Source organism: Hyposmocoma kahamanoa, unplaced genomic scaffold (genome assembly GCF_003589595.1).
Source record: "Hyposmocoma kahamanoa isolate Upper Pololo Valley unplaced genomic scaffold, ASM358959v1 66, whole genome shotgun sequence".
Lineage (NCBI taxonomy): Eukaryota > Metazoa > Arthropoda > Insecta > Lepidoptera > Cosmopterigidae > Hyposmocoma > Hyposmocoma kahamanoa.
In genome coordinates this window covers 4,560,831-4,587,141 of record NW_020653854.1, presented here as the reverse complement: position 1 = coordinate 4,587,141, position 26,311 = coordinate 4,560,831, and the positions used below count along the sequence as shown (strand labels likewise).

Below are 26,311 nucleotides of genomic sequence, written 5' to 3'. Positions count from 1 at the left end.
GCTCCTTGTGAAAGAGTTCGTCCAAAGAAGTACTGCCACCTTATCTATTTCTGCCGCCAAGCAGTAAATGTGAGCATTCATGCGTTCCGGTTTTAAAAGATTCCGGTGAAACTATTGGCAAATGGGGCTTGTCAATTTTGTGTCACAGAGTGATGAGCAACTGTAACGGATCGATTACCACCAGGCGTATGATTTGTTAATCTGGTCACTCTCTCTCGTCACAACTCGTCGTATATCATAAAAAAATTAATTAATTAAATATTGCAAAACAATGCACCAAATCATAAATTGTATAAACACATTTTAGCATAACTATGAATAAAAAATTCATTTTGTTATATTTGAAGTTCGGAATTTCGAAAAGTTCTTTATTGAAAAAAATATTGGAACATATTTTTTTTATAATTATTAATACAAAGGTAGAACACTCAGAAACAATTCCTTTGATCCGGTCGGATTCGAACCGACGTCTTCTTGCATACCGTGCCAGACGCTATACCAACTAAGCCACGGAACCAACCAACGGACCTCACGAATTTTTCTATGTGCTTGCGTCGTGTCTTTGTATTTGGTTTTTCAACGACTTTTTAGTCGTATATATTTACATTTATATATTTATTTATACGTATATTTACATAGTTCATATTTTTTTTATGTTTTTAAATTTTATGTGAACTTCGTTGACGTTCATCTAAAAATGTAAATGCAGGCCGAATCAATAAACGGACATGACTGGATTTTATCAGTTGCTGTAACAGGCAAAAAATAATTAAAAAGGGTGAATTGAAAACGCTCATAGCGTTGGACGACGCGACATGCCATTGAATAAATTCAGGAAGGAAATAAGGGGAAGAATATTAAAACTCAGACTCAAGACACTCTACACATTGGCTCTAAAAGTTAAAAATGACATGTAGAACTAGATAGCTTCTTTTGGTTTTCTTAAATCAAGGCGCAATGTTGCAGGAAGGCGACGAAAATGCTTTGAAAGTAGGATAAAAGTGAATGTTGTTACAGATGGTCGCTATTCGTAAGTAAGAAATCGGTATTATGTAAAGCATTATTTTTTCTGCATAGAATGGTTTGAAGATGTCGTAAATCTGCATGCTATATATTAAAAGAAATGTGTAAAAATTTCCGTTACTCACCATTGAGCCTCTCTATCCGTTCCCTTCGGTCTGCTGCTTCTTCAGCTAACTTGGAAGAAGTCTTGACACCTTCTCCAGACTTCTGCGTCTTCTCCATGATGGCGCACGCGCGCAGCACAAAAGCGGGTACGGTCTCCGCCTTCTCCTGACGAGGAATCTCCACTAGCGACCAGTATTGCGTCTCCAGGCGAATAACATCCTGAAAAAAAAAGGTTATCGATTTCAGCATTAAAATTAAATTTTGTTATATTTTATGAATTTGATGCAGTGGTAAAATAATAGTGTCAAGTGTTATTTGTTCCACTGTGATTATAAACTGATTATGGCTGATAAACTTCTGAAAAGTATTTAAGATCTAAGAAACTTGGTATATTTTTAGGGCAATATAAAACATCTTTTATTTAGACATAGTAACATGTTAATATCAACAATGTACTGTTTAGAACTTTTTGAAACAAAAATGTCTGAAATAAATCAAGTTCCCATTTTAAACAGATGTTGTCCCATCTACCCACAAAAGCGAGTTAAAATGACGTCAACCAGGTTTAGAAGTTTCGGCGGCGGAATAACGCCGATTAAAGGGTCCCCTCGGGATTTCAATTCGACAGGGCCATAAAAAAATGCTAATAAGTCCCTTCAGGGCGCGAAAGGTTTATTAATCCGAGGGAACTGGAAATGGATGGTTCTTATTAGAATTAAATTTAAACATTTTGATTAAAATATACTAAAAAAGATGGCCAATAAGATTTTTGATTAACCATTTGCACAGTCGAAATTATTTAAGTTGAAATCATTGAAAAAATAACAAATCATTGAAAAATATAGGCAATTAAACGCATTTTTCGGATATAAATCGTGTATTTACTATGGGTATAGCACACATTGTATTGTATAATAATACTACATTGTTTTTCGATTTTTCTATATGGCTTAGAGTAGTGGACGATTTAGGCATCAGAATTGAAAAAAATAGACGCTTTCGAGATGTGTGCCTGCTAGTAGGACCAAATATTCCATAATTGAGCAGCTATATCGCGGATACACTTTCCACAATATGCTACCAGAGAATCCTACGGTATTTTTGGTCATATTGCTCGCCGACAACCAGACAACCTTGACAAACTGGCTGTGGTGGGTAAGGTGGAGATAAGAGACTCCGCGGTCGACCACCTAGCCGATGGAGTGACCAAGTGACTTCCCTATAACAACTGCCCTGAAAGAGGCCAAAAACAGAACCAGATGGAAGAAAATCGTCCATAAAGTCTCGAAAACCTCTCGGGAACACGACCTTCGGCAATGAAGATAACTACTAAGAAGAAGATCATGGGAATTGTAATAGATCCGAAACGGTGGTACGTTTGAAAAAAAAAACAAATATACGTGATTTAGATTCGATAAACTATAGTTTTATTTCCTATGTGTAACAAGCGCGAAAACCTAAGAACTAGATTTGTTGAAAAATAGCTTTGTATGAACAATCTAGAATGCATTGTGTATGCGATGTGTTTTGTTCAGTACCTACTTCCTTAAGTGAATTATTATGGTCATTCATATACATAGGAACTTGTTCACTTAACTACAGAAAAAAATTTACAGCCCCCAACGCCCCAGTGCGTTCTACATTTCTTAAACAAAGCTCTATATATACATATATATTAAAGAGTTTATCGCTTTTGATTAATATTTATGCAGTCGGTTTTTTGTTTTTTTAAATAATTTAGTTTATTCGTTACAATAATTTGCCTTTTTACTATCACAAATTTTGCCTGCAATATCGGCCTTCCCCGGTGAATGCCAATAATCCTCCCCATTTTTGATGAAAATTATTGTCAGCGTCAGCAATTTAAAAATTAATTGAGTTGTACGAATGATGTTGTAAATTTAAAAGATAATTTTGCAATATTCCCATGAATAGATACTTGATTTTCTTTCGCTAATTGAATAGTAATTGTAAATTTGTCTTCTTATTGTTGACATAATTTACTTAATAATAATACAATAATAATAATGAATAAATACAACGTTAATTGAAATTTTCTTACGTTTCACGTTTAAATACAAATTAATGTTAAAAATGTCTCCATCAACAAACTCATCAACATGGTGAAACGATTTTTCCAACAATAAATGTTCCTAATCCTTTTTGAAGGATATACAAGATAGGATTGTGCGCTATTTTAAGTACAATTAGAGAGATTATTAAATATTTTTTGGGCGATGTTTTACAATATGTAACTTTGGTACCATTATACCACGTCTGTCTTTTTTCCTAGTAACAAGCGTCTTGGATTCGGTCTCCTTACAAAAAGTTATATTAATTTATAACAAAAAGACCTACCACAAAAGTTTGCGGAATACATCTATTTGACAAGTTTTATTGAAATTGGTGAACGGAAAGTGGGTGCAACCCAATAAACCGGATCATAACCTAAGTTACTACCCTTATAGGTGGAATATGAAATTCTTCAAATTTGAATGCGATCACTGCTAAGGTACCCCCTTTCCAACAAAAAAGAATCATCGAAATCGGTACACAAAATATCGGAATAATCGCGTAACGTTCACACAAAAAATACAGTCTAATTGAGAACCTCCTATTTTCAATTCGGTTAAAAAGCAGATGTTCGTTGTTTTCTTAACCGATTTCAAAAAAAGGAGGAGGTTCTCAATTCGACTGTATGTTTTTTTTGTATGTATGTTACGCGAGAACTCCGGTGTTTGTGAACCGATTTTCATGATTATTTTTTTGTTGGAAGGAGGGTACCTCCATAGTGATCCCATTTCATTTTGAAGAAAATCATCCACCTCCAAGGGTGGCTGATCACGCATGAACATTCATTTTTATAAATAGCGCCTAAATTTTACTTAAGGAGCAATTATTTTAATGGTTCGTTTTGCTATTCTTTAATTCAAGGCGTTATTCTCTCAATATACTTTGAGTAGTGAGAACCGATTTTTATTATCTCCTCTGTCAAGTCGTGTATAGTGGCGAACCAGGGGACATTTCAATAAAACTAGACAAATAGATGTAATTCCACGTACTTTTGAGGTCGGTTTTTTGAGCACTCTGTACTGAGATTATTTCAATGCATATTTAAATTCCAGTTTGCACATTCTTTAAATGAAAATGGACACGACACATTTGCATAAGTTTACAAAAGTAACTCGACACCAAACAATACACTGCAATATTCCAGGAACAATGTTTATTTTAGTCACAGCTTTTTTGGCGTAATATGCGTGACTGTCTGTGTTATGTATACGCTCTTATGGTTCGTTTATTATTGTTAACTTTTTTGCAAAGAATACTCGTTACTGCTCACTTAAGGAACAAACTGGAGCCAACTCACACTTAACTATATTTCCTTTGTTCCGTTCTTGAACAAGGTAACATTATTGGCTATTTCTTTTGATACGTACTCTTCTTGTTAACAAGCGATTACAGTTCTAACATATTCTTGTACTTGTGTCCTAACTTGTGATAGGCCGTTTTTAACCTACTTTTAACCTGCTTAAAAGGAGGAGGTGCTCAATTCGTCTGTATTTTTTGTTGTGTTTGTTACGCGATTATTCCGATATTTATAAACCGATTTCGATGATTCCTTTTTGTTGGAAAGGGGGTACCTCGATAGTGATCCCATTCGAATTTGAAGAAAATATTCCTCCTCTAAGGCTGGTTTCACAAGGACTACATACGCGTAAGGACAGTCCGCCTGCGGTCCATCCACAGTGCTCTGAATCGAATATTTAATTTAGTGTGGCTTGTGTGGAGTTCACGCGGAGCATGTTCCGTACGGAGCAATCCGCGTCACTGTAAAACGATATTCTAACGCCACACGTGTCCGGTAATCCGCGCGGAGGGCCCACATTTATCTGCGGGCCACATCCGCACTGCTCTGAAACCAGCCTAAGAGTGGCAAATTAGAGGATGAATCCAGTTTATTGAATTTCACCCACGTTCCGATGACTGATTTCAATAAAACTTGGTACGTAGATGTAATTCCAATTAAAATAAAACACAGCGACAACGGATAAGCAAATTTTTGAGGTCGATGTTTTTTTGGTAATAAAGTTATAATTATTTTATGTTAAGGCCAAATGGTATCGTGGTTGCATAGGTTTTGAAGTGTGTGAGGTAGATGCGGGTAAATTTATCGATATTTAAACATTTGCCCTTAAGAAATTAAATATACTCTCTTACTCTAAAATAAGCTCATACTTCCCTGGCGTGTTTTTTACAGAACACCGGAGAGAAAATCTGTAATAACTATCGCATGAAACTGATTTTTCCGTAGATGAACGTAGTAATTATAATGATTTTTTTTCATAACTTTGTTTTTTGTCGAGTGAAGTTTAGCCAACCGTGTTTCGGGCCGAAAAACAAATTTTCCGTGTGGTCGAAATGCGTCTTAACTACTATTTTGGATCTCTTTACCTTCATAGATGGCGCTACGGCTAAAAAGTCGCTGAAAAAAACCAAATACAAAATCACGACAACAAACACACACAGCTTAGTTGGTATAGCGTCCGGCACGGTATGCTAGAAGACGTGTCGGTTCGAATCCGACCGGATCGAAGGATTTTTTTCTGAATGTTCGATCTTTGTATTAATAATTATAACAAACTAGTGGAGTAATTCAATTCAATAATAATTTGAACAATAGGTTTGTTATACGCACAATAAGTTAACAAAAACATAATTTATCGAGTTCTGAGGCTTTCACGATTGCTACAAATTGGAAAATAAACTATTTTTTCAGATCATGTATTTATGTTGAGTCAGCCGTGACCATAGGAGTTGTAAAGGACCAGGAACGTTGGTTCATTTGAAAAAAAAATACAAATATAACATAATTTTAGACGAGCTGTAAGATAATTTGCAATTATTTTGCAGTTCGTTTTTATTTATTCCCAATACACTAAAGATGCAATGAAAAATTGCAACTTAGATTGCCGGTATGAAATTTTGCATGTGATAAACTGAATAATACGAGCGTTTGCCCACTGCGCCGGACTCGTATCAGGGGGTCTACTCTCGATCTCCGTCCGACATCTGTCCGAAACAATTACTACCAAATAAGCAATACTTGACCAAATGAAAAGACGCGTGATGCGAATGAGGCTTTATACTTGATACTTGTCTTTTAATTTTGTCGAATATTACTTATTTGACAGTAATTGTTTCGGACGAATGTCGGACGGAGATCGAGAGTAGACCCTCTGTTCCGAATGCGAGAAATGACGGTCCGAAATATCATATAGATTATTTTACCTCTAAGTGTACAAGCGACATCCGAATAGATCCGAGTTTTCTAGATTTGTATAGTCTGGGTTTCGGAAAGAATACGAATCGGATGCGGTGCACAAACGCGCTAACAGTTCATGCCTATAGACCAGTAATAAGCTAAGTCTGCATTATAGAGGTAGGTAATTGTGGGAAAAAAGCACCTTTCTTTGTTTTCTAGATTTGTATAGTCTCGGACTCGGAACGTATATGAACCGAATGCTGTGCGTAAACGAGCTAATATGGGAAATACAGTTATTACAAATTTGTATATTCAATCATTTCAGTCGAGAGTACTAAAAAAACCGACCTCAAAAGTACGTGGAATTACGTCTATTTGCTAAGTTTTATTGAAATATCCTTAAATTCGACACTATACAGGACTTGACAATGGAGATAATAAAAATCAGTTCTCACTACTCAAAGAATATTGAGAGAATAACGCCTTGAATTGGAGAAATAGCAAAATCAAACATTAATATAATTGCTCCTTAACAAAATTTAGGCGCTATTTATAAAAATGAATCTTCATGCGTGAACAGCCACCCTTAGAGGTGGAAGACTTCCTTCAAAATGAAATGTGACCACTATGGAAGTACCCCCTTTCCAACAAAAAAATAATCAGGAAAATCGGTTCACAAATAGTAGTTATTGCGTAACATACATACAAAAAAAACAGTGGAATTGAGAACCTCCTCCTTTTTTGAAGTCGGTTTAAAAGACTCAACAACGTCAGGGTTAATACGACTATAAAAATCTTATACAAAATTCTTGGAAGAAACCTGTGGCAGCGAACTTACGTTAATGGGTTAAAATTATATATGACGTAAGTTGTACCTACTGCAACGACGAATTACAGTTATCTAGGCACGTTGCTAAGTGCACTGTCACTGTAGCGGTTGTTACGCTCTGCGGCATTAATTTTAAATTCCACAGTTCGAAGTAAGCCTTTAAATTGTAGCCGTTGATTGTATCGTTAGTTCGAGTTTAATGCTAGTACATTCGAGGTGGATCTGGTGGTTTTGTTAGACTTGAACTTGTAAATATTTATTCGATATAAGATTACACACTGCAATGACACGATATACACAAAAGACATAAGTATTTACGTAGTTTATTTTATTTATATTTATATATCTGTTTCGAGACGCATACGTCGGTCACTCACTCGGCTAGGGCCCATTGAAAACACAGCCTAGACTTGGTTGTGATTTTAGTTGAATGGGTTCCTGTACTAATTATTTTAAAAATCTTTTTCTGCGTATGGCTATTTCAGTACCTCACTGAAGTAACTATTTAGTTCATATCATATAAGAGAAACTTTAGCAAAAGCTGTTTATTTCAGTTGTCCCGGCATTAGGTAGAAAGGGTATTTGTCACTGTATCACACGAACTAAGCTTTAAGCTGTAAAGAGCTAGAAGCAACTGGAATATTCTGGAATTCTCGGAACACATTATTTTGATCCCTAAGAGTTCTTGCCAGGATTGAATTCAGAGACGATGCTCTCGGAGGGTTGTGAAAGATTGTTTATTTTTTCTACATCGAATTTTTTACTTGTTTAAGCTAAGAAACTAGAGAATTTTAAACAACTATTCTGACCTCGGAACGAAAAAGCACACAACCAACATTTTGTTTTCAAAATTACATACTAGAAAATCTAACAATTTTTTTTTGTGCAAATATATATCTCCATAATTGTTGAATATATAGCAATCTCAAAGGGCATAACTAACTTCATTAATCAGATTTTGTACTTTAAAAAGTCATATAATTTGACGTTAATTACGTTAAAAACACTAATATCAAAGGATTTTACTTAGTAACGTATGGAACTTTGCCTTTATTATGTAGTTCAATTACAATACAATAACACAAAAAAGGCACAACTGAATACAATTGTGCACTTTACTTCTTTCTATTCATGAGTCAAGTATTAAAAGTCACATTTAAGTTAGTTATACTTCTTTTAAGTAGTTTTTTTTTCTACTAAGTTAAAAGAGAAAAAAAGGTATTATTTTTAAAAAGATTGTTTAAAATACAATGAAAGTTTCTGTAACAAACATGTGGTATGTATTTATAACTGATATAAACTGGTTAATAAGAATAACAAATGCATCTTTTAACTTTTAGTAGCAGTAGAGCTTCTTGTGAAAGAATTCGTCGAGGAAAGTACTGCCAACTTACTTATTTATGCCGCCAAGCAGTAATATGAGCATTACTACGTTCCGATTTAGAAGGGGTGGTGGTGAAATTACAGGCACGTGGGACCTATTAACTTATGTCTCAGGGTGATGGACGCAAGCCCTGGCGTAAGCTAGGGCGGCCGGGCGGCGTCGTGGTGAATGTTCACTGATCCCACGGCGCCGACTCAACCGGCGAGAGGGAAACCCGGGGGGGTTTTAGTGGGGTAGGCCCTCCAGTCTGGAGGGAGAGTCCCCACATAACCCCTGAGTCTCCCTGGGCTCAGGGGTATCCATAAAAAAAATTAAAAGGTGATGGTCGCAGTGTCGCAAAGTTCTGAGTGGCACTGTAAGTGTCATGAATAGGCGTGTCGATTACCACCAGGCGCACGACTTGTTCATCCCGTCACTTGGTTCAATCGGGTCACAAATGTCGAAGTAATCACGTAACATAAAAAAAACTGTTGAATTGAAAATCTCCTTCATTTTTTGAAGTCGGTTAAAAATCTATACAAGGTTTATGTGATATCGTTTTATGTATGTATAAGCGATGTATGTTATAAAAATTAAATTAAATAATAATACAAGAATGGAATAGTTTCGCTCACAATTTCGTACATGTGATTAAAATTTCTCTAGGTACTGAAAAGCTTTTATCATAGTCAGTATTACTTTCTAAAGTAAGTATCGCACCCTCGATGGTGATTATACTCAGAACAGCGAACCACAGCAAGCTTGTTAATGGTTATGACCAAAGATTAGAACAGACAAAGTATATTTCTTTGAACTTCAAGGAAGTAATACACATATAGTGGACAATACCTCCCTTAGAAATTGTTATTAGTTCTGTAGTTTTGATGAATAACCAACGATTACTTTACTATGATAGAGAAAGGAATGTTGAGGTGGTTTGGGCGTGTAGAGCGGATGGATGTAAGAAGAGTTGCTAAACTGGTTTATGATGCGAATGTGGATGGAAGAGTTTTAAGAGGACGTCCCGGAAGGACTTACATTGACCATATACGTGATGTCCTCAAAAAGACTGGGAAGTATAATCCACTCTATGTGTATTACTTGTAATTTAGGTAAATATAGTCTGCCTCACAAACCAAATCCTTTTCCTAAAGATTTTACTTCGTGTTTATTTACTTTTCTCAGTTTTCAACTTTTGGTCAAAAGTTAAAGGGACAAAATTGTGAATTACCATTGATAATTATCAGTGATCGGAATTGTGGAAATCAATTTACCTAAAGCACGAACGTTTTCGTAGTACGGACATACCCATTTTGTCAATAATACGCATAAAATTTTTTATTTTACTGTTTGTTTCTAAACATTCCAAACTAGGTTGTCTCATGTTTTTTGTTAATATAAATGGCTAAAGTATTTAAATACGTATCTTTAGAAACACAACTACGATATTATTTTTTGAGACAATAATTTGTAGCAAATGCTTTATTAGAAATAATAATTTTGTCGCCAAATCAATATACTGAAATTTCAATAAATAATACGCATATTCAAATAACAATCAGTTCTCAGGAATCCCGGGATATGTAGAAGAATGTCCACGTTATTCGTTAGTTTAGCCAAATTAACTCCCTCAATTCCGATCACTGATAATTATCGTAAATGTATCGCATAATTATCATGATAATTATCAAAGAAAATAATTCCCGTAGTTGTTACAGAGTGAATGCTATAGTAACTGTTAAATACTAATATAATATTACATTTTGTAATCAGAGCCAAAGGAAAGCAATTAATACTTGCTCAAACGGAAATTCTGACATGAAATTACATTGTGCTGACGGCAGCTTCTCTTAGGGTGACTTCATATTAGTTTATATTACAAAACCGAAATTTTGTGACCCCATTGTGACCCGACTCCAACCTTGTCGAATCCAGCCGGATTGCAGATTTTTTTTCTTTGTGTTCGACCTTTGTATTAACAATTATAACAAACTAGTGGAGTAATTTCACATAAATAATTGAATATCATGGTGATGATATGTTACAATTCAGTAAAAACTTAAAAATTACAATTATTAAAGCGATGTCTTGACTTAGCTGCTGGTAGCTGTAAAGGTACTTGGCTGAGTGAAGAAATATATCTACATCTCACAGATGGCGCTAAGGCAAAGAAGTTGTTAAAAACCAAGAACAAAAATCTGCAACAAGCACTTAGAAAAACGAGATCCGCTAGTTCATTCCGTGACTTAATTGGCATAGCGTCTAGCACGGTTTGCTGGAAAACGTTGATTCGAATCCAGCCGGTTCGAAGGATTTTTTTCTTAGTGTCCGATCTTTGTAGGTATTAATAATTATAAAAATAACGTAGCCACATTAAGGCGACAGACCCTGCAGTCAAGTCCAGTCCAGTCGACGTTCGAGTCCAGTCGGATCGAAAGAATTTTCCTTTGTGTTTGTTCGATCTTCGTATCAATAATAATAACGATATTCTTTGACCTCTGTTTAGGCATTACTGAAATGGATATTCGTTCATGTAAAGCATCTTTTGAGTATGAACTTTCTAATAAAAATGAGTCAAAGATTTATTGCTCTCATGTGTTACAGTGGTTTGAAACATAAAATAGTACCAACTTGACCTCGGGGGCGCTGCAATTAAAATATAACCATAAAGTGGCATGAAAAATAATACATAACAACCTTTAACCTTTCGCAGGTGCCATTTACGAGCACTAATTACAAAAATTTGTATTGATTTCTTCTATTCAAACATAGACAAAATTAGGCGGGAAATTACGAAATATCATTTTGACACATCACGCTATTGGTCGTTTATTTTTTTACATCCTATATGTCTGGTCGCGATGATGCTTCGTATAGTTGTAACTTTTTTCTTTTTATTTATTTCTTTTCTTTCTTTCTAATATTTTGTTATATAGTATATCTCTCTTTGTTAAACACTATATCATGTTAATTTTTAAACGTGGTAATTCGTTAATGGTATTTGAATACATATTTTTATGTATAAGGTCAGGTGGGATAAGAAGAACGCCGGGGGAAGAGGGACTAAAGTCCATAATATCTAAAGTAAAGCGTTTAGCACTATAGTCTTTCAGTCGATAAAACAGACAAACAAATTAGTTTTAATGCTTGTAAAGATGTCGGTACGATGTTCCAAATTTGAGAGAGAGAAAAAAAAATTACAGCTAAGTAGTCTGAAAACACGAGGTGGGCGCGTAATTTTTTCCTTGCTAGATCTTGGTGAAAAAAGTTTTTATAGAAAAATACGTAGAGAAAACGGTAAGTTTTACTTTTTATTAGTTATTTCAGACCTAAAACAACAAATAATACGTGTTTTCAAAATCCTAACCGCCAAAAACATTGTTGGGGTAAGAGGGTCTAGTACTTATGGGGTAAGAGAAACATATGTTGACAAACTTTTTGATGAATTGTCATAATGGAATATTGTCATATTCGAACAAACACAACTTTATATCCGTATATTTTATTATTTTATACCTGGATATATATACTTTTAAGAAATTAAGTTAAATTTGTTCAAATAACGTTTTTGATAGTAATTGTAACTTTTGTTAAAATTTTAGTGACTTCGTCCACATGATGTTGATTTCTGATGATGTTACAACAATTACACCACTACAATTTTATGTGCAAACAATCACATATCTTAAGATAGTTTTTAAGGCCAGCAACAAAATTCTGGTAGTAGTTTTTTCCGTCAGGAATTTATAGAAAATTTTATATTTTAGTGGAAAACTAAAACAAAATTACATAAGCTCTAAAATAATGATGTAATCTAAGAACAAACACAAAAATGTACGCTCATTGCACGTTAGCTACGTGATCTCACTACTTCTATAGAGGAAAATGTTGTAATGTGGGCCACACCTAGTTTGTTTTATTGGTCTCATAATAAAAAAATACTAGGCGAAGAAATCATATATATACGTTATAGTGACCTTTATTCGTTTGCCTACGCATACTTTACAATAGAATAAATAAAATAACCACAGGAAAATAAAAAATATGAGTATTTAAAAAGTAATCAAATTTCGCAACTCGAGATCAAGAGAGGGTTATATGGCACCCGGGAGGTCATATTAAATGTATTGACCTTAATTAAAAATCTATCGGCAAATGTAATAAAATCGCAGATGTAATATTCGCTTTCAGGACCTGCACATGCTGTATGAGCCCATAAGTTGCAACTCTGACATTTAATCCGCTCTTCTCCACGTCTGTCGTTAGAATACCTGGTATCGCTGAATATGCAGTTTGTATCTGCGCCTTCAGGTATCCCATTTGGGTTGACGTCGTCGTCATATTCAGAGTCCGTTTCTATAATAGCTTGACTTTCAGAGCCACTGCTGGATGTGACGTCTCTCTGGCGTCTATTAGCCCTGCTGCCACTAGCCCCTCCAACTTGACTATCGAGATCGCGTCCCCGTCCACATCCGCGTCCACTACGCCTTCGAGTTTCTGCTAACCGCAAAGATTCAGTTAATTGGTTTTTGTAACGTGACGATGTAATTACTTTTGCTGTTATAGCCTTTCTTCCACAATTAGAAGTCCTAATGTTGGCCCTGGGAATAGGCTGAATGTCTTCTGGTAAAACCAAACCACTCTGCGGCTCTTGTACCGATGTACTCACTCCTGGGGCAACTTGGTCAACAACAGCATGACAATCTGGAGTGCTAGAAGGCTGAACACTATTGGAAATCCAAAATAAAAATTTAATTAAATATTATATAGGTCATATATGTTATATGACCCCCGGGGCCTTAATACAAACAACGTGAGGGGACCATTTTACAAAAAACATAAAATATAAAATCAAACTACATTACATGTATTTATCATGATATTTTGTATAATTACTTTCAAAATCCGGTAGATGAACGTTTAATTCACTGAATGATCAAACCTTCAAACCAGTAACTCACTTTTTCCGTAAAAACTGAATAAAATACCGAACAGCGAAAAATATTACAAAGTTGCAGGTTTGTCCTTGTTTGAATAACTGACAAACGAAGCGTTATCTTACGAATTTTGTGGGTTTTCTATCAATACGATAGTATTCATAGAAAATGAGAATCTTCTGTGATAAAAAGCTTCGTATTGCGCCAAATATGTACTAGATAGCGCTTATCTAAATTATAAATATTCAAGGGTGGCAATATACCTGTGGGGGCCACATTACCACCCTGTCCTCTACCAAATTTCAATTGATTTAGTGGAACGGTTTTCAAAGTAGAGTGGTTTTGGTGACTAGAGAAGAATAAATTTTATTAGAAGTATAAATTAATTTTTTGACCAAATGTTGTTTTTCTATTATGACGATGTTTCAAAAGTACTTAAGTTACTTAATGTGTTGATTTGTAAACGAGAGGTTTAAAATGTGCCTTTATTATACTTTGTACATTCTAAAAAAATTATAACAGATTCACTTTTTTTTAATTTGTCACCCCTGACCTTAACCTGTGTGTTCCTCTTTACCCAAAATTAACGTTTCACCTTTTTCTTGATAAGTATACGTTATTTCAATGGTTTTAAGATTAAATACGATTGAAATAGTTTTATATTTAAATATATATTGCATTTATATGAAATACGATGGCTGTTCCTCTTACCCCGTTTTTTGGGGGAAGAGAACCTTAGCACAACCTGAACGTTTTTGTCAGATACATCGAAAGTATTAATTTTAGCGCAATGATTGTTAAAACATGGAAAGCTGATAAACTAGGGCATGATTAGAGCATTTCGAAATTCGTATAAGACATTATTTATTCCTCCTAGAGCTCATAACATTTGTCTCGAAGTAGAATATGTTCCTCTTACCCCACCTGACTTTATAGTAGTAGTAGAGCTCCTTGTAAAAGAGTTCGTCCAGGAAACAAGTCGCATTGCCACGCTACCTATTTCTGCCGACAAGCAGTAATGTAACCATTACTTTGGTTTTGAAAGGTAAGCTTGCTGATAAAATTACAGGCACATGGGACTTGTTAACTTATATCTCGGGGTGACGGGCGCAGTGGCGGTGCCCCTAAAATCTTTGCAATGTAAAGTTCCGAATGGCACAGCAATTGTTATGGGTAGGCGTGTCGCTTACCATCAGGTGCACGATTTGTTCATCTTACCATTTGGTTTAAAAAAAACTGTAATTGTAATTATTCCCTAATAATTTTCCTAAATGTAATATATGTAATCTCAGTACGGAGTACTAAAAAAACCGACCTCAAAAGTACGTGGAGTTACGTCTATTTGCTAAGTTTTATTGAAATATCCCCTAGTTTGCCACTATACAGGACTTGACACTGGAGATAATAAAAATAGGTTCTCACTACGACACTACTCAAAGTATATTGAGAGAAAAACGCCTTGATTTGGAGAAATAGCAAAATCAACCATTAAAGTAATTGCTCCTAAATTAAAGTTAGGCGCTATTTATAAAAATGAATCTTTATGCGTGAGCAGCCACCCTTCGAGATGGATGATTTTCTTCAAAATGAAAAGGGACCACTATGGAAGTACCCCCTTTCCAACAAAAAAAGAATCATGAAAATCGGTTCACAAATACCGGAGTTATCACGTAACATACATACAAAAAAAGAACATACAGTCGAGTTGAGAACCTCCTCCTTTTTTGAAGTCGGTTGAAAAAGGTAATATGTAAAACTTTCAAAAATTCAAAAAAAGATTAGTTATTCTTCAAAGTACTACTTCAGACTACATAAAAACTTTTTCAACAAATGAGGCTTAAGATGGTCAATAGATTGTCGTACCTTAAGAAATGCTTATTCAAAACAAATTCGACGTACAAACTTTCAGTTTGTAGGACCAACCTACTAAGTGCGTCAAGTGACCCCGCTCTTACTTTTGATGGGATTGAATTTAAACAACCTAATCGTACCTTAGACGAAATGTCCCCGATAAATACATAGATAGCCGTGATTTTGTTATATTTTTGAATTATTTTCAATTGTCTATAATAATTGACTTTAAGAAATTGTTTTTAAGAAATCTGGTAACAAGCAAAGAAGTCGTGCCCCTGGTGGTAAGAGACACGCCTATCCACAACAAATTGAAGTGCCAGCTTTAAATTTAAAATCAATCAACTAGTGTAACCATCGAAGAAAAACGTATTACTAGCATTATTTTGTTGTTTGTTCATCTATTAGACATTATGATGAAGATAAGATACCTTTACCATTGGATTACAAATTGTATTTAATGTTGTACTGCCAGAAGCACATCAAGCGCCTCCAGTGCAACGGAATAAGATCCGTTAACGTGTAGCTTGATATGCTGCCATATGTACAATGAAAACTAAATAACTCCTTTGTTATATAGCGGGGATAAGAACCTGTGACAATGGTTGTACCACCATGAATAGATTGTAATTTGCTAAATTGTATAATTTAGAACTTGTGGTGTAACATAACTCATGCGTGTGTTGAGGAATATGAGAAACAATTATCAGACCGTACAGAACAAAGAAGTGGCAATCGATAGGGAACAAAGGTTTTCGTAACAATGAAGTTTGAAGGTGACGGGGAGTGCATGAATGCAGTTGGTCGGGAACTACTTGATTCAATAGATGTAAAAGGTTATTTGGAGATCTATGGTGATCTCGGCTCGCTCTGAGCAGGGTACGTTGTAGTGATCTTTACATATATATTGTATAACATGTGTACTAACGTTTTATAGTATATATAAGGCGGTATGATATGAGATATTAATCGAGGCTAAAGTCACTTCCATTGTTGTTTTCTTCTGTGGTTTTAAACTTTAAAAGTATTTATTAAAAAAGAATATACGGCAAAACTTTAAATCGTCTTTAAATATGCAAGTACCATGAATAGCGCAACATCGAATCTCAACCCAATTACAATGACACGTCACGTTCGTGATTGCGAACTTGTATTTGGATCCACGATGCCACGAGTAGTCGTGATGCAACCGCAGTTGTGGGAAGCTAGAGAACCTAGAAGTAGTTATACAGTATTTCAGTATTCGAAGGACGTGTGATCTTGGGTAATGCTTATGCGTCTGTAGATTTTAAGACTTTCGTGGTTATTCACTACGTTATTAACACTCTTAGAAGTTTCTTACTAAGGTAAGATTTCTTTTTATTTTCCAAACGTTTTGGGATGGTTACACACAGGAGATGACTGGTCAGCGGCAGAAGTTAGCTTTAAGAACAGCCCTGTCAGAAAACCGAGTGTCTACATAGTGAACTGCAGTTGTGGGAGCTCGTACATCAGACCAAACGGACAATCGTAGACCGTACGAAAGAACAACTGCGCTGATGAGTCAATCCGTGGTTTTCCGTTCCGAAATATCGGGAGAATAAAAAAAAATGATACCGTAGTAAGAAACTTATAATAAGTGATAATCGGTTGACCCAGTATTGTTTCTATAGTAGAAAGTGCACTATATAGTACTCTTATTTACTTGCTACGGGGAAATTAGGGGTGCGAAATCAAAGCCGTGTACGTGAGTCACTCGCTATACTCAGACTGCCCCCACTGGTGGCCGGCGCAGCCGCTACCACTCAAAACATTTAGAAAATACCTACATAGCATCCCTCCACCAAAAGTTTTAAAATTAATAAATCTACCACAATGCAAAATTTTTATAATCTCTAGGCTTGCGAGGCCTTAAGACTCGCGGTTGAGCAACATTCGTCTTCGGAGGTGGTTCGGACGCGACTACGGACGATGTGCCAGACTCTTCTAGCCCTAGATTAGGTTGCGCCGAAGGACGGTCGCTAAATGCAACATCTCCTAACTCCAACTCTACACCCTCCGAGCCGCCTCCCGAGTCGCTAGAAGCTTCACCGTGGTTCGGTGCGGACGCCTGACTAACTACTACGGTAGCGCAACCTTGTGAAGCTGTGACGTTTTCCGACAACAATATGAGAGGTACAAATTGATCATCACCGACAACGGACACATTCTCAGGTATTTTGGGGTCACTCATCCGCACCGGTTCACCCGTCGAACATTCCGACAGGGGTACCACTTCCTCCCCTTTTAGCTCATAAATCTGATTTTTATGACGTTTTACAATACGTCCATCTTCCTCTACAAAAATCAAATATGTTGATTGTCCAATTCTTTTCGTTATTCGCCCTTTTGTCCAAAACACAATGTGAGTATAGTTAATTTTTATTAGCACAGTATCACCGATCTCACAGTCAATATTTCTAATGCCACGATAATATTTAACCTGCGAACACTGTTTTTTGTTTACTGTATCTGCAATATTTGTGTCAGCCGGAGTTGGTGATACTGAAAATGGATTCATGAAATCTAATCTACATCTCAAGTTTTTGCCGAAGAGAACCTGTGCAGGTGAACTATTTGTTGTTGAATGTATAGAGTTCCTAGAATTAAATAAAAATTTATTCAGTCTTACGTTTACGTCTCTCAAATTTGTACCTGACAACAGAATTGATTTTATAGCTCTCTTGACTATCTTCACGTAGCTTTCAGCTTGACCGTTGCTAGCTGGGTGGTAGGTAAGTGAAGTAAGGTGTATTCCATTTAGCGAACAAAACTTTTCAAATTCTTGAGAAATAAATGAAGTCCCGTTATCTGAACAAATCGTTCTTATTAAACCAAACCGTGACATAAGTTCGCATAGTTTCTCTATTATAGTTTTGGTACTGTACCTACCACTAACGTCAAACACCTCCACCCATTTGGAGTAAGCGTCCACTACGACTAAATAAGTTCTACTGTGAATGGGGCCCAACAAATACAAATGTATTCTATACCACGGCTCTGGCGGGTAAGGCCATGGAGTGAGCAGTACGCGCGCAGCGCGGGCCGCAGTTGTAAACACACGTTGCATGTGGCTGCGGCATTTTCCAAATCCTTAGGCAACCTGGGCCACCAAACTCGCGGGCGCGTCTCAGCTTTCATTTTACTGATTCCTAAGTGACCCCTATGCAACTCTTTAATTACTTGTCGTCTTAGCGATTGCGGTACAATTAATTTATTTCCTCTCCTTAATCAACCTTGTTCTAAGCTAATTCTAACCTACACTCATAATACGGTTTTAGTTCTGCCTTTATTTTCTCTTTGTTAGGCCATCCATTTTGTACATAAATTGCTACTTGATTAAGTACACTGTCGATTTCTGTTTCCCGGTTCACGTCTCTCACTCCCATAGGCGCTGTTTGCGGCGGCCATACAAAATTAATGTAAGTCGCTGAGTCCGGCCCGCAACTGGTTTTGTTTACGTTACTATCTTCCAATTCATTTGAGTCAGTGCTACGAGATAATACGGAGCGACTTAAGAAATCAGCTGAATTGTGTGAGCTAGGTACATATTCTATAACGTAATTATACACTGTTAGAAACAGCTCATATCTCTGTAGTCTGTTGGCGGATACTTCTGGAACTCCCTTGCTTGATCGAAATATAGAAAGAAGCGGCTTATGATCAGTTCTTAATCCAAAGGTATCATTTCTACCATATAAGTAGTGATGAAATTTCCGAACACCAAATATAATAGCTGTCCCTTCTTTTTGTATTTGACTGTATTGTTTTTCGGCAGGAGTAAGCGACCTTGACGCGTACTAAATTGGCTTTTCTATCTGAGACAATATTGCACCTAATCCAAACGGAGAAGCGTCGACTGTTAAAATTATTTTTGCGTTTTTTCTGCTGCTAATTCCTTTTTAATTGAAATGATTGCAATTTCGTGTTCCGCTGACCAATCGAACGTTTTATTTTTTTGTAACAACTTGTGTAACGGACTCAGTATACTTGAAGCATTTATTACAAAATTTCTATAATAATTTACGAGACCTAAAAACGACTTCAGTTCACTAATGTTTCGTGGCTTTTCTGCTTCCATAATTGCCTTGATTTTTTCGGGTGACTTGTGCAAATCATTTTTATCTATTATGAAACCTAAATACGATACGGAGTTTCGCAAAAAACTGCACTTGTCTTTCCTTAATATTAGACCTGACTTTTCTAATCTCTTTTAAGTTAACTCGAGCTTCTTTTTTATGAACTTGAGTGAGATCGGTTTGGTACCCGCCCCGCCGCCGAGATGAATAGTTCGTTCACACAGTGCATCGGCTACTCGTTCTAAGTCGGTCTGTTTGGCGACCTTCGGAGCACGCTCAAGTCGCAGTCGGACGGCCAATCGTGGCCAACTCGGTGCTCTGTCAGACACCGAGTCCAGTCAACTCGAGTTGAAAAAATACAACTCGCTATCGACTATCGTCTTATTTTAATGTCATCGGATTTCCATAGTATATATAACAAATTTCAAATCAGTCGGAAAAGTGGAAGCAAAATAAATATTCATTTTGTGTCTGAGAACCATAGACTGGCAGAGCTGCAGCTTGATTTTGATTGCTCTCCCGATAGGAAACTGCGTCTTTTCCGAGTCGAGGCGCATAATTGCGATTCACAACTGGCCGATCGGAAACTTGACATTTCTAATCGGAACAATAGTTGATTTAACTTATAAATTAGAAATATACAGTAGGAATCGGATTCATCTCCTCGCTCAGAAACTCATCTGATTTCGAGACTCGGATGGGCTACCCGATCGGTCGATTCCGATTTGAATCAAAATCAGCACGCTGATGTTCCTTACAGCTTGGCAGATGTTCATCAAACATACATGAGAATCATCCTGATTAAATTAGCTTCGAGAGATCAGTCCGTTTAGCAGCTGCGATGATGCCACAGACAGTGTTTGTGATTGTGTATCCTTAAGGGCTTCCAACGTATATAACTCTCTTCTTTATGCGTCGGGAATAAATAATAATCTCAGTACAGAGTACTAAAAGAAACCGACCTAAAAAGTACGGGGAATTACGTCTATTTGCTAAGCTTTATTGAAATATCGCCTAGTTCGCCACTATACGGGACTTGACACAGGAGATAATTGAGAGAGAAAAACGCCTTGAATTGGAGAATAGCAAAACCAACCATTAAAATTATTGCCCCTTAAATAAAATTTAGGCGCTATTTATAAAAATGAATGTTCATGCGTGATGAGCCACCCTTAGAGGTGGATGATTTTCTTCAAAATCACTTCAAAATTGGGACGACTATGGAGGCACCCTCTTTCCACCAAAACAAAAATAATCATGAAAATCGGTTCACAAATACCGGAGTTATCGCGTAATATATATATACAGTCGAATTGTGAACCTCCTCCTTTTTTGAAGTCGGTTAAAATATAGTTGACTGCTTCAAACTCGACCTGTCACTAGAGCTGTCACGAAATCTCATATTAAATCAAGATAAAGGAAAAATGTTTCAATGTCGAGGCAAAGGACAGGGTTACAACGACGAGGCAATATTAAGTGCAGACGCAGACAACGCTCAAATGGATTGAGTTTTTTTTAATAATAATACATCAAATTATGGAAACACCTGTAGCTAGGCCTTATTTTGAATAAGGAGATTATGTATTTATCCTATTTTCGTTGTATAATCACATCGGACTCTGTTCTTCAGATGCGTCGATTTAAAGCCCCGGTAGTATAAGAATATAAATAGGTCCATAATGCAATCGGATTGTGATGTAAACTCAGTACAGAGTACTAAAAAAACCGACCTCAAAAGTACATCTATTTGCTAAGTTTTATTGAAATATCCTTAAATTCGATACTATACAGGACTTGACACTGGAGATAATAAAAATCGGTTCTCACTACTCAAAGAATATTGAGAGAAAAAAGCCTTGAATTGGAGAAATAGCAAAATCAACCATTAAAATAATTGCTCCTTAGGAAAATTTAGACGCTATTTATAAAAATGAATCTTCATGCGTGAACAGCCACTCTTAGAGGTGGATGATTTCGTTCAAAATGAAATGAGATCACTATGGAAGTACCCCCTTTCCAACAAAAAAAGAATCATGAAAATCGGTTCACAAATACCGGAGTTATCGCGTAACATACAAACAAAAAAAAAAAACAAAAAAACATACAATCGAATTGAGAACCTCCTCCGTTATTGAAGTCGGTTAATAAGTAAATAAAACAAAGGACTTTCAATTCGCTAAGACGCATTAGTGGCAATGAAAGAGATAACTTTAGATACCATAACTTGTAGAACACTCAGTCCTCAAGAGCCCATATGTTTCTTTAATGTTACCAACTTAGGTTTTCGCTGGCGTTGAGTGAGCTTGAAAAAGAGACTTTACAACGAATAAAATTGCATATTCATGAGACTCCAACTCCTAATGTTGTTGCTACACATTTGCATTTATCTACTAGTTCCACGGCTCTCTGGTGGTTTAAAACTGAGATGGTTATGATAATTCCTTTCTATGAAAATGTTTAATAAGAAGAGGAGACTATTTTAATCTTCCGCTGAATAACCATCCTCGGTAATCAGAAGAGAGTGTGAACTGTGTACATTAAAAAAAATAAGTTAAAAAAGTAGCTTCAGTTTGTTTTTGTGTTTAAGATCACGAGATGTCATAAGACCGAAAAAGACACTATCTATTTCCTGGATCTCTTAATTAGTCTAAGAAAAATTTGGGCAGTTTGCATTAATTTTAAGTCCGGAAATTCTTTTCTTTGTATTCACGACTAAAATGGAGATTTTCGTAAAACGTCGTGTTTTAATAAATTTGTACATATATTTTTTCATGTTACCAAGTGATAGGACGAACATGTCAGGCGCCTGGTGTTAAGCGACACGCCCGTCCATAGCAGTTGCAGTGCCACTCAGAACTTTGAATCACAAAGATCTGAGGGACACTGCCACTGCGCCTGTCATCCTGAGACATAAATTGACATGTCCCATGTGCCTGTAATTTCACTTTTATTTTATTATATATTACTTAAAATTAGGTTTTTTTAATGGATCTTTTTAATACCCATAGATTTTTCGCCATTCTTATAAGATAAGATAAGATAAATTTATTTCAATATTACTTAATCTAATACAATTATAATAAAAACAATGTAATTGAAGATAAAATATTAAAATAAACAGTAATAAACAAAACAAAAAAAAAATCTAAATTATATAAAATAATCATGGTAAAATTAAACATTTTAATCTTAGTGCCTAATAGTGCAATTGCGATGCCTAAACTAAGTACATGTGTACCTGTATTTTAGGCATAATAGTGCATTTTTCATAACAAAGCTTAAAAAAAATAAAGATTTTATAAATTTAACAAATAAAAGATAAGTAGTTATAAGTCGTTACAATTTATAAAAGATAAGTAGTTAAACATTACATATTATATAAATATAAATTATGAAATAACTTCCAACAAGTCCTCGGTATCATTGTAGGTTTTACTCTTAAGCCAAAATTTGACGGTCTTTTTACATTCAGTTTTATTCATATGAAAATAATGCAAAGTAGAATTTATTTTAAAATAAAGGAATGTGCCAAGGAAGCAGAAGAATCTATGTGAGTGTGCTGTGCGGAGTTGTGTACGAGATGAAAAGGGATCGTGTCGTCTTTGCTTAGTTACAGTCATGTAATCATATGGAGTAATTGAGTGCTTTTTCAAAATTATTTGTAGGATAAACAGTTGCCGAACAGATAGAACATCGCACTCGTTTAGTAATTTGTGGGTTGGGTAATCGAAAGGACGAAAGTTGATCACTTTAAGAACAGCTCTCGGCGCTCTTTCCAGGTGTATCAGAGTGGTCTTATGTGCACCGCCCCAGGATGTAACGCAGTAAAGTAACAGTGATTGACAAAGGGCTAAATAAACTGATTTGAGAAGGGCGCTGCTGGCCGAGTATCTTAAATTTTTAAAAACATAAATCAATTTTCGAACTCTAGAAGTTAGCGCCACTATAATTTTAATTGGAAATTTAAATTGACCAAAAGTATTCCGTTTGCCACCCTCAGAGGAATATTTTCTTCAAATTTATATGGGACAACAAAAAAAGAATCATCAAAATCGGTTCACAAAAGCGTTATCGCTTTTGAACCGTATCCTTTTTTGAAGTCGTTTAAGAACTCATTAAAAAATCTGATTTTCAATAATTAACCCTAGACACTTTTGATGTGTGTATTTATAACATTTGTATTTAAAAAAAACCGACTTCAAAAGTTTACTTATCCGCTTTCGCTGTGTTTGTTAACGCGGTCTTCTCAACGATAACTGAAATGCATAAGGAAGTCCTCGTCGAAACGGATCATATCAGCATAAACATAAGTTGGCTGCAGTAGGGCTAGCACGACAGAGCGCAATTTGCGCGAGAGCGACATAAAACGTGAGATATTTCCGTTTTCGCATAGAGATCTCGCGCTTTATGTCGTTGTCGCGCAAGTCGCGTCCTGTTGTGCTAGCTCTATTGGACACTGTTGAGAAGTTCTTCTCATCTGTCTGCCATTTCTATTGTTAGATCAGGTCAGCATAACATTTATTTTCATTGTAATTACATCTTCAACAAACTGCCTCCGTGGCCGAACGGTTACCATGCCGGACTGCCACGCAGAGGTCCCAGGTTCGATTCCTGGGCCGGGAGAAATGTTTGCATGGCTTACATTTATTTCTCTCGTGAGTTTGGGTGTAATTTGTGGTTGTCTATGTGTGTGTCCATGGCACCCGCGACACAGGGTTTCCTTAGTGCGGGGCTATGTTGAGTGTGTGCGTTATTTATTATTTATTTATTATTTATTATCTACATGCCAAGTTTTATTGAAATAAGTTAACGAAAAGTGGGTGAAATTCAATAAACCGGGTTCATCTTCTAATTTGCAACACTTAAGGAGGAATATTTTCTTTAAATTTGGATGCGACCTCCACTGAAGCACCCCCTTTTCAATAAAAAAAAAAAATCATTGAAATCGATTCACAAATGTAATCTACGTAACGTACACACAAAATACAGACGAATTCCCCCTTCCGTTTTAAAAAGGGAAATTTGAAAACATGAAATATTATTCAAATGGTACGCAACATGTCTGTTGAATATTTATATTAACACGCTGTCGCCACAACTTTTGTTGTATGTTAATTGTTTTTGGCATTCAATTCGGATCCATAGGTCTAGAATTTCAACATTTAAAATATAACAAAAGAATTACGTAACTATCAGGAATAAAAATATTGTTGGTGCCCAAAACGTTATTTTGAATGGATGTTTCCATTGTACGATTCTCATAAATAGATAAACAATACTTTTAACCACTTGCCACAAGACCAGCACATGTTAAAAGTCAGATTGATGTATGAGCAGAAATTAAAATTAACACTCATAACGTGCCACAAGTGCGGTAAATAAGAAATTATCAAGCGAGAGTTTTTTAGAAGCCCGAAACAGAAGGCTGAGGGTTTTAATGACTGGAAGTTTGTAATTTTTACCGCCCGTTCTACATGCAATGTTTTTCATCACATTGGCGAGGAAACAGATACAACGATAATTCATTTCTTGTATGAATAAAATATCGCTCCACAACACAACATTTTCGGATTTTGCTAATGGCGGGTTTTTGGTTGTTTTTTTTTTTTAAACAGATTGCTAGATTAGATAGATTGCTTTTGGAGCACAAAAACTGTTTGCTTAATCTTGACGTAAAAATCCATAGGGCGATAATGTAATGAAAAAGCCCGTGAGTATAATTTAGTACGTTACGATCGACTTTGCCTGCATGTCATGACACTGTTTACGAGCAAGTGTGGTGAAACATAATTTATACTTTAGTAGCAGTAAAACTTCCTGTGAAAGAGTTCGTCCAGGGAAGTACTTTCGCCATACCCATTTCTGCCGTCAAGCAGTAATGTGAGCATTATTGCGTTCCGATTTTGCAGGGAAAGGTAAAGGTAAAGTTGCACTTTATGTCATAGGACTAAGGGTGCAGTGGTGATGGCCCTGTGCTTAAACCTCTTAGTGGTACTGCAACTGTTGTAAGTAGAGACGCCTTGTTCGTCAGAGAACACTTAAGAGATGATGGAGCCTATCGCTAATTAAATAATAAGTCACAGTAGCTCTCAAGGAGCTCTACTCCTTGTAAAAGAGTTCGGCCAGGGAAGTACCGCCACCTTAGTTACTTCCGCCGCCTAGCAGTAAATTACTGTGTGCCACTTTGGAAGGGTAATGGTGCTGGTGAAATTACAGGCACATGGGACTTGTCAACTTAAATCTCAGGGTGACGGGTGCAGTGGCAGTTCGCCTAAGATCTTTGCGATTTAAAGCTTTGAGTGGCATTGCAACTGGTATGGATAAGCGCGTCGCTTACCACCAGGCGCACGATTTGTTCGTCCCGTCACGTGGTATTATAAAAAAAAACTTAAAAAATTCTTATGAAACTAAACTACTATTTCATCATTGACTTACAAATAAATGGACGACGGGTCTAATACAAAAACCATGAAAAAAATGTCCCAAGTCACCCTATTCGAAATTTAATTTGTAATCGCAGTATCGCGCTGTCAGTCGAACAAATGAAGACTAAAGCGGAGTTTGGCGCTCTGTATACGATTTTAGCGCCTTACAAGTGCGGACACTTTTTAGCGCGGACCCGACGTCCATATAATTGTAAGTCAATGTATTTCATTAGTAGTTTTAAGACTGGCGAAATGGAGGCGAATAAAAACTATTCTCACGTATGTCACACAACCGTAGTTTGCATTTTTAATTGATAAACAAACTAGAATCGGCTCCAACTATCATATCGTTCGATATCAAATAACGTCTGAAATTGTCAAAATTGTTTGATATTGACATTTCATATCGAATAAA

At 36.1% G+C, this 26,311-nt stretch overlaps 1 protein-coding gene across 1 annotated transcript in view; it reads right to left on the bottom strand.

Annotated features, from left to right (window-relative positions):
- The window catches only part of LOC113231792, a 406,442-nt gene that overhangs the window by 4,282 nt on the left and 375,849 nt on the right, over positions 1-26,311 (bottom strand). Inside the window, exon 6 of the mRNA XM_026466324.1 lies at positions 1,149-1,347. Within this exon, the coding sequence (XP_026322109.1) occupies positions 1,149-1,347 (199 nt within the window). The remainder of the gene's footprint in view (positions 1-1,148; positions 1,348-26,311) is intronic.